Consider the following 11453-nt stretch of genomic DNA (forward strand, 5'->3'; position numbering starts at 1 on the left):
GTCCTCCATAAAATGCACTGCACACATCTGAATATTTGGTTGAAGTGTTCTGGAACAGTGTTGTAAATACAACTTAACCACTGATTTCGGATATCGTCCTCTTTTGGAAGGCCAAACAAAGTAGTTTCGCTTTCACAACGAAACACACAGCGCCTTCTCGACATGGCGGCGGCGGCAACAATACTACAGCGAGAATAAAAGTTACGCTTTCTTTCTTTGCGTGAACATTTGGGCGGTGTTATGCAAATCTTCCCACATCGTGACGTAGATATGTGGGGGCGTGTTCGAATGAGCCGTTTTAGGTAGGCGTGGCTGACTCTTAACTTTTATAAAGAATATCTCTTTGGATTTGAGACTTTAGTCTTTGCAACTTTACAGATCTTCTTTATGCACCAAGAGCTTGTAACACTCCAAAGAGAAAAGAAAAATTGAAATCGCATCATATGACCCCTTTAAGCTTTTTATACTGTGCTTCAGAATACAATTAATTTATGAAATATGCTTAAAAAACTGCCCTTCTACTCCTGTTAGGATAATTTTAAATAGGCCCAAGCAGTGACTTTGAAATGTAGGAAATTGTAGGTTGTTCTCTAATTTTGATCTCCACTGTACCACTTACCTTACACTATCAACAAGCAACCAATACTACAATATTAACATACCATACTACAATGTTTTATCACATTTATGCATTTCTAAACATTTTTAAAATGACTTCAAAACGAATAACTACAATAAAACTGTAAAAAGCATATTCTGAGTAACTCATGATACTTTATTTGTTACAATTAACTATTGTTCATCTTGCTCAACACTGCATGATGAGTCATTTTAAGTCAATTTAGACTTGTATGTGACCAAAAGTGGTCATGTCAGAGTGGGTGAGGCGTTTACTTTGTAATTAATCTATTACTTTCCACCAATTTTACCATATAACATGGTAAAAAAATACATTTACCAAACATATAACACATAAAACACATTTACCAAAAGGCCCAGGAGCTTTTGCTGGATGGAGGACTCGGAATAATAAGACTGTGGAGGAGAAGAGAAGAGAGTGATGAGAAGATACAGGTAATTAACAACCACTTAAAGGGATAGTTCACCCAAAAATTTTAATTCTGTGACCAATTACTCGACCTCATGTCATTCCAAACCTTGTCTTCTGTGGAACACAAAAGGAAGATATTTTAATAAATGTCTCAGTCCATACAATGGAAGTCAATGGTAACTGAAATGGTTTGGTTACTAACATTATTCAAAATATCTTCTTTAGTGTTTCACAGAATAAATAAAGTCATACTGGTCTGGAATGACATGAGGGTGAGAAAATTAAAAATAAAAAATTTTTTTGGATGAACTATCCCTTTAAGTGCAAGAATCTTTGTTTAAATTGCTATTGTTTAAACTTCAGATGTGCCAAACTGTGCATGTAAAGGCTAGACTACACTACACGACTTTTAAAGTCTGAAGAGATTTTAAAACACCAGACATCACCTGCTGACTTTGTAAATAAGTTACAGATGAAAAATTGGGGATCGTGCACTAAACGACTGCAGATCACACACTACCGAACTTTAAACTTGTTCTGAACACAACAAAAAAGACTGTTTCTATGGGCCACTATACGTAAGCCGTCCTCCATATTGGAAGGGTCAACTTGATGTCATTCACCATAATAATCAATGAATATTCGAAGATGCCACAATCCTTACATATCTATGGTTCCGCCCCTCTCTCGCATTCTCACCTGTGAAAGGTTATCTTGTTTCTTCGGGAATTTAAATCCCGGCAGTTTTGACAACCATCGGCTGTGCAGGATTGTGGCGTCTTCAAATATTAATTGATTATTATGGTGAATGACGTCAAGTTGACCGTTAAAGATGGCGGACGTGCATCTACGTGCTTGGAGCTGTCGAATGAGGCATCTACTTATATATATCTATGGTCACAACTCTCTTTTTCAACAGCTCTGAGAAACACGTGCCTTGCTGCTACTAGACACATGACAAATGTAAACAATATAAGGGCAGTTTTTTAAGCATGACAATATGTGTTCTAAAATGGGCTCAAAATATAAAGCGTTTGATATCCCTTGAATGGATGGAATCAGAGTCTGTGTCCACTGTCCATCATACACTACACGATTTTCTATGAAATCTCAAATCTGGCAAAAATGTAGTGTAGTATATTCCAGCCTTTAGCTATGTGTGTGTGTGTGTTCACCTCCAGCAGCTCCATGTAGAGCTCTATTCCTTGGCACTGAATGAAATGGCGACACGCGGTGGGCGTCTCATCTGTCAAGTTCCACAGAGCACTCAATGCAAACTTCAGAGTGGAGTCCACTACACCCAGAGAGGCCTTCTGCTGGACGATACTCAGCAACTGCTTTACTTCCACAGAGAGGAGAATAAATGCATTGGTTTGGTCTACTCATCTGTCCATTCAGTCATTTACAATAGAATCATTAACCATTCACATATCCTATAATACTTTTAGGGAGCGGAGAGAACACACTGCATGTGACAGTATGGTAGCGTGAGGCCATGTTAAAAATGGTTTGAAGAACCTGTGCTGATGTATTTGCTGAAATAAATGGGGTGGGACTTATTAAATGCCTGTGCTTTTTTTAATAACTTAAGATTGCATTACAGTCTGGGATGACTTTCTATTTGCTATTAATAGACAGGCAGTATTAGGTGGAGGGACTTTCCCATTCGATATTTTATTGGACGAACAATTTTATTTGACACTGTGTACAAGTCCTGAATATGTTTGGTCGATTTAACCTTATGAGAAAGACTGTAAAATGCATATATTTTCTGAGCTATTTTGTCAGCTTCCTGGGATACACTAGTATTGAGATGGCTTTAAAGCTAACAGACATGAACTAAAAACCACAAACTCTGATTTTGATTACCATTTAACCCTCACGCTGTGTTCTGGTCATTTTGACCCGGAGAGGATTTTCTCTTTCCCAGAAATGCTAGGTAATATTATTGCATTGGACTAAAATCTACTGATTTTTGCTCACACATGGTATATGAACTTCCAAGGTTTTTTTTCTTTTTTTTGATAGTTTTTGTACTTTTTTTGAGGATTTTTTTCCCCTTGTTATACTTGCGACGTCAACAGTCAAAAATGACCAGTCTACAAAAAATTGCTAATAAATATCTTATGCTATATTATTACCAAATATTGGATTCAATCTTTTTAATCAAGATTTTCGTCATTAGAGATAAAAGGCCGGTCATTTTTGACCAGTTAGGTAAAGGATTTTCAGCACAGCACTATGTTTAAAAACAGCAACAGCAAATAAAACCCCTTGTGTAAAAAAAAAAAAAAAAGCATTTACCTTCATTATAAACGCCTCTGCTCCCAATTCTGCGATCTCTTCTGTGCTCAACTGCAATGAAGTGTGAGAGAGCCTTTTACTCATTAATAATGTCCCAAAGATGAAAATGATATAATCGATTTTTGTTTCACATAAGCAGATCTTAAAAGTCCATGGCGATATATTTGCATATTGCATATACGTCACTCACTACTTTTTTATTACATGAATACTAGTTTTTTTTCTTTTTACAGTACTTTTGAATTCATTTAAAGGGGTCGTATGATGCGATTTCAAGTTTTCCTTTCTCTTTGGAGTGTTACAAGCTGATTGTGCATAGATGAACAGGGGTCAAGACGGCGTTAAGCCACTCCAACAATGTACAGTAACAAGTGCACTGAGGAAATGTGTGTGGACTGACCTGTCAAATGGGACGACCTGTAAGATATGATCACTGCAAAGAGTAAGCAGGCAATTCTTCTGCAACTAAAAGCAGAAAGAAAATGGTTTAAATATGGGTACTAGGACCATAGAGGAAAAAGACATACTGTGGAAGTCAGTGGACACCAGCAGCTGTTTGGTTACCAACATTCTTCAAAATATCTTCTCTTGTGTTCAACAGAAGAAAGAAACTCATAGAGGTAAATGATGAGAGAATTCTCATTTTTGGGTGAACCATCCCTTTAATCTTTATCGTGCAAACCATTTCGGATGGATATACCTGCTCGTGGTTTGGGAAGTTCTTCATGGCTGCAAGAAGCTGCTGAACTACATTTCCCAGCAGGCGTAAGGGCATCCCCAGCACCAGCTCCTGTACGGTCAGGTTAAACACACACGCAGAGGCCACAAGCTGAACGTGCAGAGAATCAGTGTGGTGTCGCATTCCAGCCAATACCAGCTGAAACAGGAACAGACACATTGGACATTGTATGTAAATGTCATGCAGCACACTACAACAATGCGTTTTTAAAAAGAGCCAAGATCTTTTACGATAAAGGGAAGTTTTAGGGCATTGTTTATGATGTAATTTAAACTATGCCATCTTAAAAACTTCCCTTACAGTTAGTTATTTGCATGTCTCAACACAAAATTAGTGGTGTCAAAAATCTAGCGGGTCAATGGCATGAAACTCATTTTTATCTGAATCTATTCATTTATTCAAAACAATAAAATTCAATTCAATTCATACATAGAATGGCTTCAGACAAACCTCTTCTATATGATGTGCATTCATTTCTGAAAGAAATTGTTGATCGAATTTGAAGAAGAAAAAAGCCTCATTAAAAACTTAAATACTTGAAAAGAAAACCTTATTTAGTTCATAGAAAAATAAATATTTTGACAAAACTGCTTCACTGCTTATTAATATTTCAGAAACTGTTGTCTGCCAAATCAAAGTCACATGGTGCGACCAACAAACTCATGTGGTGCAACCACATACAGAAAACAACAAAACAAAACCATCATAAACAACACTCATGCAAACCCTCATGACTGTGTATGAATGTCAATATCAGATAATTTGACCTTTTTATGACAAGGCAAGGTGAGTTCAGGTTGTCATGTGGTGTGACGCTTCAAAAATGTGAGGATATTTATGAATTCATGATATATAAAAAAAAAAAAAACTTAATATTTTGAAAATAATGATCAAGATGTGTAAACTTGCATGTATTCAAGATTCAAGAATTGTCCGTTTTACCGCACTTTTTTTCAAATATTGCAAACTTTTTTCGTGAAAATGGTATTAAAAAAATTATTTGAAACCAACATAACTACAAAAACGTGCATTTCTCAGAAAGTTTTAAACTAGATTTTTCTGTTTCTTTATCACTGACACTCATATTTCACTGATCCTAGTAACAAACCAGCCAAACCTTGTCATTTTTAGTTCACAGCTACAGATCATCAGATTATCATCTGCTAGAGAAGACATTTTCGTACCTTTAAAATGTGTGGCTGAGGTTCTTCCATGTCACTGGTGTGACTGTAGAGATGTGCAAGAACCTCCCGTATGAAACTCTCTCGGTCGCTGTATCTCCTCAAGGCCTCACACAGCTGGGTTAAACTGGACTCTCCGGCCACCTGGACGTGTTTACACATTAGTAAGTATTTGCAGCTCCTGGCAAAATCTGAAGTTCTGACTGTCACATGGTTAAAAGGATGGCAGTGAAATGTAAATTTTTCCATTCAGCTTCCAGGTACTGTAAATCTGAAACAGTAATCGCAGTGGATCCAGTGTGCTTCACTGTCTGCTCTACCATCAGTAGTTGCATGCACTGCATATTAGATTAAAGCAGTCATGAATTGCATTTTTGTTTTATTTTAGAATGTTTCCTGAGGTGCACTTTTAATTTTACTATGAGTTTTGCAGGGTCTTTGGTTTTAAAAATATAAAACAGAAACTAGAAACCATTAAAAACATTTTTGTTACTTGAAATAAAATAAATGTTAACTGAAAATGAATTTTTTTTATTTCAGGTAGTTGCCAAGGCAACATTTCTCATTTTAAGTTACTGTATTAAAATATAACTATAACTGAAGAAATAAAAAAAAAATACAAACGACATAAAAAAAAACATAAAAATTATTAAAAATGACAAAAACAAAATTTACGTTTACTAAAATTAAAAGTAAAACGTTAAAAAAACTGATTCAAAATATTAATAAAATATGTGTGCGATGATCATACCTGAGCCATGCAAACTCTTGAATCCGAACATTTTTAAAATGCCTTTCTGCACTTTCACTTGAGTGTTCATTTATTGACACTGAAAAATGATCCTCTGTGTCTCCGTCGTCTTCTATATCTCTCAAGCGGACACAACCGGAGCCTGCTTTCGTCTCAGCAGGTGTGCCATTAGCACTGGTAAAAATCTAATATTTTCTATTTTGATATGTTTTTCTGAGGCAGAAAGCTAATCTTTGCTTCCCTGTGAGTATTTTGGCGCTCAAACTCAGTGAAATGACTTTGTGCGCTACGTCTCACTTCATTACGTTAAAACAACAAATGTGACCCTGGAGCACAAAAGCAGTCTTAAGTCGCTGGGGTATATTTGTAGCAATAGCCAAAAATACATTGTATGGGTCAAAATTACTGATTTTTCTTTTATGCCAAAAATCATTAGGATATTAAGTAAAGATCATGTTCCATAAAGATATTTAGTAAATTTCCTACCGTAAATATATCAAAACTTAATTTTTGATTAGTACTATGCATTGCTAAGAACTTCATCTGGACAACTTTAAAGATGATTTTCTCAATATTTTGATTTTTTTGCACCCTCAGATTCCATATTTTCAAATAGTTGTATCTCGTCCAATCATAACAAACCATACATCAATGGAAAGCTTATTTATTCAGCTTTGAGATGGTGTATAAATCTAAATTTTAAAAAAAATGGACCCTTATGACTGGTTTTGTGGTCCAGGGTTACAAATGATGTGATTGGCTGCTCCCTCACAGAAAACGCAGGTAAAAAGACATTACATTAGGGTTTCTGCAGGTTTTATGGAGGTACATTTTTAAGAAGAAAATTTTAAGAAGAAAATTTAAGGAATAAATTGAATGGAACACAATACGCCAATATAGTCTCTAAATGTAAATGTCTTGTATAAGCAACAAAGTTTGAACATACAACTTCCAATAGATCTCCATTATTTTTTATTCATTTCACAAAATAAATAAATACATAAAAAATTAAAAAGCCTTGTTTTCCAGTGCAAAAGATTCTTAAATCAAGATGCATTTACTTGAAAAGCAAAATGACATAAGATAAGAAGTCTTGTTTTTAAGAGAAATTAATTTAAAAAAAAGTGAGTTTATGATTAAAAGAAGAACAAATATCTGCCAATGGGCTTCGAAAAATCGACTTAATTCAAAGGGAAAACAAGTTTTCATTCGGCATTGACAGATGTTTGTTCTTGTTTTAAGCATAAACTCACTTAATTTTGATCAGTTTCTCTTAAAAACAAGACTTCATATGTTCAATTTACATCTCAAATAAAAGTATCTTGATTTAAGGATGTTTAGATATTTGAACTAGAAAACAAAAAGAGGAAGGAAGAGATTCATTTTCATGAATTTAAGGCTTTCTGCTCTGATTTAAGACTTTTTTAGGCCTTAATTTGTGGAAGGGCGAATTAATACATTTTAAGACCCGCAGAAACCCTGTTACATGCAAATTTTGAAATCATAACACGTAAATCTATATCTCAGCAAAATATCATTCGCAACTTAATGTTTTTGGTTGCAAATGCAATCATTTTAGGCGCAGTCCGAAGCCCAGCAATGAAAGCTGAAAACTTACAAATGACCTCTTATATCAAAAGATCAGGGAAAATTCGATTTCTCAATTCATGACCCCTGATTTTCAGTCAGTGAGTGTGAAAGAAAACTCTTACCTTCAGATGTCCATCTCCACGCAGCAGCTCGGAGCCTCCTGCAGCAGTGCCCAGCAGGCCGATGAACCTCAGTCCTGGCCGATCCTCCACAGAGGCTTGGATGGCAGCGTCGCTCACACCTCTCCAGCCCGACACATCCAGCGACACGAGCTGCGGAAGGATCCCCGGGCGCTCTAGCAGCTGCTGCACCAAATTGTCTCTGTCCCTTACCAGCCTGTCATTAGAGATGTCCAGGTGCCTCAGCAGGTGCAGCTTGGAGAGCACTAAGATGAAGCTGGAGGTTGGCATCTCCAACTTCTGAAGCCCATGCGCAGTCAGCGACAGAAGCCGTGACTGACAATTCAACAGAGGTGTGAGATCCGTGATGTTCGTGCCAGAGACATCCAAGCTCTCCAGCATGGGAATGGCACAGATATCCCCCAGACCTCTGTCATCCAGGTGGATGGCAGCGTCGCTCGCACCTCTCCAGCCCGACACATCCAGCGACACGAGCTGCGGAAGGATCCCCGGGCGCTCTAGCAGCTGCTGCACCAAATTGTCTCTGTCCATTACCAGCCTGTCATTAGAGATGTCCAGGTGCCTCAGCAGGTGCAGCTTGGAGAGCACTAAGATGAAGCTGGAGGTTGGCATCTCCAACTTCTGAAGCCCATGCGCAGTCAGCGACAGAAGCCGTGACTGACAATTCAACAGAGGTGTGAGATCCGTGATGTTCGTGCCAGAGACATCCAAGCTCTCCAGCATGGGAATGGCACAGATATCCTCCAGACCTCTGTCATCCAGGTCCGTCCAGGCCAGCGAGAGCTTCTTCAAGCCCCGGAGCATGTTAAAGGAGGCCTGCAGCGACTCCTCCCCTGCTTCCCCGTACAGACGCAAGCCGTCCATCAGCAGTGTCTGGAGGCACTGTCTGCAGAGCTTGTTGGAGGCGAGACTGCGGAGAACATCTGAGATCGTGATGCTGCTGTGTATATGTGAAGCATTGAGCTCTTGGAGCTTGTGAGGGCAGAGCGAAAGTCTGAAGGCCTCGGCTGAGAGCTGCGAGGACTGGATGAACGCGCGGCGCAAACGCAGGTGCTCCAGATTCTGGAAGATGCCTACGGTTCTGTCATTGAGGACACCTGAGAGGAACAGATCAGAACATCATGTAACAGATCTTGCATGCAACTAAACGGGTTATAGCGAGCAATCGTACCCTCATCAGCCATTCTGTGCAGTAGCTGATCGGCCAGCTCTTGAGGAAACACAGGGCAGTGGCGGAAGTGCAGTGACCCGTCCTCTTGTGCAACACAAAGCACTTCCACGTTGTGACACACCCAGGCCATGCTCATGTCTGTCAGGGAGGAAGGACTTTCTTCATCCTGAAACAAAATCAATATGCTGATATAATATATAATATAATAAATAAAATACATAAATAAAAAATAAATATTATCATCTATCTATCTATCATCTATCTATCATCTATCTATCTATCATCTATCCTGGCCAAAATGTATTTTAAATAAACGCAAAATATATGTTGTGAACTGTGAAGCTTAATGAAATATATATTAGTGCTGTCATATGATTAATCGCGATTAATCGCATCCCCCCCCCAAAAAGTTTCTGTTTCCATAATATATATGTGTGTACTGTGTATATTTATTATATATATGTAAATAATACACACTCATACAGTATATATTTAGAAAATATTTAAATGCATTTACATGTATATATTTATAATCATATAATTTATATTATAAATAAATATATTTAATATATAAATGTAACATATTTTTCTTAAATGTATACATGCATGTGTGTGTTTATATATATACATAACATATATACACAGTACACATACATATACTATGTGAACAAAAACTTTTAATTTGGATGCGATTAATCGTTTGACAGCACTAATATATTTTTGAAAGTGAAAATATATTTACTTTGAACCTTTGTACACCAAAATATATTTATAAATGCATTTCAGGGTCAAGAAAATACATTTCCAATTTTACATTAGCCTACATTTAGGCTTTATTTATTTTTATTCAAATGTGTCATATGCTTGACATGTTACAGACAACAAATGTTAATGTATTTTCATGGAAATAAATATATGATGGGCAAAACATATATTTTTAAATGCTTAATATATTAAATATATTTTCAAAAATATACAACAAATGGGCAAAACCTATAAAAGAGAAGGTGAAAAGGTGGAAAATGTATAAAATAGATTTATGTAAATATATTTTAAAACATATTTCAGCAAATATTTTTTTAGACATTTTTGTATATATTGAAATATACATATCAACATATACATATCTGTCTATCTAATATATATATATATATATATATAAATTGCATGTCAACTGTACATTTGGAAATATGATTTAGGTATTTGGCACTTTTGGGGTTACTGTATTTACTGTGGTATAGTCTGCACAGTTGTAAAACACTGTAAGAGGAACTGAAAGATTACACGTAATAAATGCATGCAAAATTCCCTTTCTTATAATAAGTTCAATCAGAGCTCAAACTTGCCCAAAGTAAAGTAGTATTTAGATCACTTTATCTCTTGCACGCCATGTAGTTTGTTAGTGAACAGAATATAAAGTAACTCACCATTATAAACGTGATGCAGCAGGTGACAGTGTTCAGCTGGCTTGTCTAAAGCATGTGGGCCAGCTTTTCTCTTCTAAAGGAATAATCTTATTACTGCAGCTAACGTCGAGCTCTTGAAGAAGAGCTGTTCTTGGAAGACAAATACAGTACTGCTAGTCCAGTTTGCGTACATTTGAGAGTTTTTCACACCGCGACTGTCGCTTTCTGTTTGTTTGTCAGTAAAAAAAAACTAACGAGTAACGTAAACAATCTTGAGTCTTGACAGCTGACCACGCGTGGTGGGCGTGTCTTCAGGGACGTACGGAACGGCTGTTTATTACGGTGGGCGTGTCTTCAGGACATAAGCCCTTAGCGCAGACTTTTGATTGGTTGCTTGTCAAACGTCATCAAAACCGCTCTTCATAAATACAGCAAGCAGCAAATTAATAACAAACAAACGCAATGTGGATGCCGCCTTAGCAAAATATACCATTGTAATCATAATTTCTTTAAAATACTGGTTACTACTTTTAGTGTTGTCACAATAAAACAGTACATTTAAAAATAGAGCTCGCTTTTAACTTCCGCTATCATACAGTAATGCTATTAAAAGAATGACTAGTAATATAATGTAATAAGTAATGTAAGTATCTAAGTAATGTAATATTTTACATTGGGGAAAAAAGTACTTTGAAACAATTTTTTTACTCAGAAATGGCTAGTTTCACAAATTCATTTCACAAATAGTTATGAAACAGCAAGTAACACATTGGACTGAATCTGACATTTTGAAGTAGAAAGACTGAAAAAGCCTATAGTATTTTATGTACAAAAAATTAAAAACTATTCCAATAATCTCTTTTTTGTTTTATTTACAGCTTTGTGAAAAATCTGTTTTACAGTGTATGTAAAATTCAATTCCAACTGCAGCTAACGTCGAGCTCTTGAAGAAGAGCTGTTCTTGGAAGACAAATACAGTACTGCTAGTCCAGTTTGCGTACATTTGAGAGTTTTTCACACCGCGACTGTCGCTTTCTGTTTGTTTGTCAGTAAAAAAAAACTAACGAGTAACGTAAACAATCTTGAGTCTTGACAGCTGACCACGCGTGGTGGGCGTGTC

At 36.6% G+C, this 11453-nt stretch overlaps 2 protein-coding genes across 2 annotated transcripts; both read right to left on the reverse strand.

Moving 5' to 3' along the window:
* Positions 1 to 885: 885 nt before the first annotated feature.
* Positions 886 to 3474, reverse strand: LOC107711686 (protein zyg-11 homolog). The gene is made up of 3 exons (XM_016516704.1): positions 3356 to 3474; positions 2227 to 2388; positions 886 to 1035 (listed from the first exon to the last, which is right to left on the reverse strand). The coding sequence occupies exons 1-3, from the start codon at positions 3437 to 3439 to the stop codon at positions 955 to 957; spliced, it is 327 nt and encodes a 108-aa protein (XP_016372190.1). The 5' UTR covers positions 3440 to 3474; the 3' UTR covers positions 886 to 954.
* Positions 3475 to 3653: 179 nt separating this feature from the next.
* On the reverse strand, positions 3654 to 10624 carry LOC107711672 (protein zyg-11 homolog). The gene is made up of 8 exons (XM_016516692.1): positions 10355 to 10624; positions 8928 to 9093; positions 8200 to 8853; positions 7739 to 7857; positions 5279 to 5419; positions 4056 to 4232; positions 3756 to 3820; positions 3654 to 3660 (listed from the first exon to the last, which is right to left on the reverse strand). The coding sequence occupies exons 1-8, from the start codon at positions 10355 to 10357 to the stop codon at positions 3654 to 3656; spliced, it is 1332 nt and encodes a 443-aa protein (XP_016372178.1). The 5' UTR covers positions 10358 to 10624.
* Between the last annotated feature and the right edge of the window lie 829 nt (positions 10625 to 11453).

Source organism: Sinocyclocheilus rhinocerous, unplaced genomic scaffold (genome assembly GCF_001515625.1).
Source record: "Sinocyclocheilus rhinocerous isolate Xijiao unplaced genomic scaffold, SAMN03320098_v1.1 scaffold807, whole genome shotgun sequence".
Taxonomy (NCBI): Eukaryota; Metazoa; Chordata; class Actinopteri; order Cypriniformes; family Cyprinidae; genus Sinocyclocheilus; species Sinocyclocheilus rhinocerous.